At 34.1% G+C, this 2,627-nt stretch overlaps 1 protein-coding gene across 1 annotated transcript; it reads right to left on the bottom strand.

The window, feature by feature from the left end:
* Positions 1–267: 267 nt before the first annotated feature.
* On the bottom strand, positions 268–1,934 carry LOC149784093 (uncharacterized). Its single transcript, XM_089932179.1, has one exon. The coding sequence runs from the start codon at positions 1,786–1,788 to the stop codon at positions 271–273; it is 1,518 nt and encodes a 505-aa protein (XP_089788305.1). The 5' UTR covers positions 1,789–1,934; the 3' UTR covers positions 268–270.
* Positions 1,935–2,627: the final 693 nt, after the last annotated feature.

The following is a 2,627-nucleotide window of genomic DNA, read 5'->3' as shown; positions in this document are numbered from 1 at the left end:
GTAACAATACTTTATCAACAGTAGTTAGTATACACCATCATGTGGTGTTTCATAAAACTGGTGTCCAAAATATTGTATAATAAACAAAACATTTGAATGGATAATGTGCAGTATGTATTCTCATGTTAACCCTGCATAAACATGTTATCACAATCTTAATAGTTCCATGGTTTGTTTCCAGTATTTTGCCCTGCAATGCTATCACCAACTTCACATGTGAATGGTTTATCTCAAGTGCCTATTTAAACAGCACTATGTCTGTCTAAACCTTTAATCATGCACTTCACCTTTGACTTGTGTTTGTATATCTCCAGTGTGAATTCTCATGTGTTTCTTCAAATTACCACTTTCTTTAAACAGTTTATTACAAATTTCACATTTAAATGGTTTATCATCAGTATGTATCATCATGTGCCTCTTTAAATTACTACTGTGCATAAACATTTTATCACAAACTTCACATCTGAATGGTTTATCTCCAGTATGTATCCTCATGTGCATCTTCAAATTGCTACTCTGTCCAAACATTTTATCACAAACTTCACATTTGAGTGCTTTATCTCCAGTATGTATCCTCATGTGACTCTTCAAATTACTACTGCCTCCAAATATTTTATTACAAAGTTCACATTTAAATGGTTGACCTCTAGTATGTGTCCTCATGTGGACCTTGAAATATCTACTGTGTCCAAACATTTTATCACAGATTTCACACTTGAATTGTTTATCTCCAGTATGGGTTCTCATGTGATTCAACAAATGACTACTTTGTCTAAACATTTTATCACACAAATCACATTTGAATGGTTTATCTCCAGTATGTATCCTCATGTGCATCTTCAAATTACCACTCACTCCAAACAATTTATTACAAAGTTCACATTTAAATGGTTGAAGTCCAGTATGTGTTCTCATATGGACCTTGAAATAACTACTCTGTGCAAACATTTTATCACAAATTTCACATTTGAATTGTTTATCTCCAGTATGGATTCTCATATGGTTCAACAAATGACTACTATATCCAAACTTTTTATCACAAACATCACATTTGAATGGCTTGTCTCCAGTATGAATTCTCATGTGGTTCTTCAAATTACTACTTTGTATAAACATTTTATCACATAATTCACATTTGAATGGTTTAACTCCAGTATGTATCCTCATGTGCTTTTTCAAATTACTACTGTCTCGAAATATTTTATTACAAAGTTCACATTTGAATGGTTTATCTCCAGTATGGATTCTCATGTGGTTCTTCATTTGACTACTATGTCCAAACAATTTATCACAAAGTTTACATTTGAATGGTTTATCTCCAGTATGGATTCTCATGTGGATCTTCAAAGTACTGCTCTTTCCAAACGTTTTATCACAAACTTCACATTGGAATGGTTTATCTCCAGTATGGATTCTCATGTGGATCTTTAAAGTACTACTCTGTCCAAACATTTTATCACAAACTTCACATTTGAATGGTTTAAGTCCATTTTGTGCTATCATGTGCCTCTTTAAGTTAAAATTCTGTTCAATCATTTGATTACAAAGTTCACATTTGAATGGTTTATCTATAGTATGGATTCTCATGTGGTTCTTGAATTTACTACTATATCCAAACATATTATTACAAACTTCACATTTGAATGATTTATCACACGTATGTATCTTCATGTGCTTTTTCAACATATTACTCTCTCCAAACATTTTATTACAAACTTCACATTTGAATGGTTTCTCTCCAGTATCGATTCTCATGTGGGTCTTCAAAGGACTACTTTCTGCAAACATTTTTAGGAGCTTCACATTTAAATGGTTTATCTCCAGTATTTATCCTCATGTGGTGCCTCAAAGAACTACTCTGTCCTAACTATCAAAAGTTTACATCTATATGTTTAATCTCCAGTATGTATCATCATGTAACTCTTCCCACTGCATTACCGTGAGGTACAATATTAAAGAAATTGCAATACCAAGCACCGGAAGCAGCAGGGAAGTTCTACAGACCAGGTGGCTCAGATAAAATAAAGCTTCCTACGAGAACTTTCTCCGTAGAAGCCTCAGATTGCAAAAATAAAGCCTTCTACGAAAACTAATTTGCGTAAATTCGACACAGAGTGCAATTTTTGTGTGCAAATTATATGATTCTGGACAAGGAAAAAATACAACTTTTCGGGGGGGTGGGGTGGGAAAATAATCGGGTGTCGATGAAGTTTGCAAGACTGAGGCTGCAATTTTATGAATAAATTTGATCAAGACCGATTCGATACCTACTACGTGGATCATGAAGATTAATCGTGACAAAACCGTGTGGTGTTGCCTGAGCGTGACTGAAGAAATTTTTAAACTTATTTATATCCATATCGCCGTTACACCAAGTTTGATGAATATTTCTCAGCGTGTGAGTATCAACGCCATTGAAAACTGATAAAATATTACAATTATCTCTAATCACCTTCGGAATTTGCGTATATCGCTGCGTCACGTAAATCACATCGGTGTTCTTATGTCGGCCACGCGAGAATATTCTAGCCGGATTAGTTTGTTTATCCAGCATTATATCATCGAAAACAACAAGATTATTAGCATCACCGTTTAAACTTTCCACTGATGGAGCTTCATTGATATCC

Source organism: Sinohyriopsis cumingii, chromosome 14 (genome assembly GCF_028554795.1).
Source record: "Sinohyriopsis cumingii isolate HCF-2022 chromosome 14, ASM2855479v2, whole genome shotgun sequence".
Lineage (NCBI taxonomy): Eukaryota > Metazoa > Mollusca > Bivalvia > Unionida > Unionidae > Sinohyriopsis > Sinohyriopsis cumingii.
The sequence above is the reverse complement of the archived record's forward strand: the minus strand, read 5'-3'. Positions and strand labels throughout refer to the sequence as shown.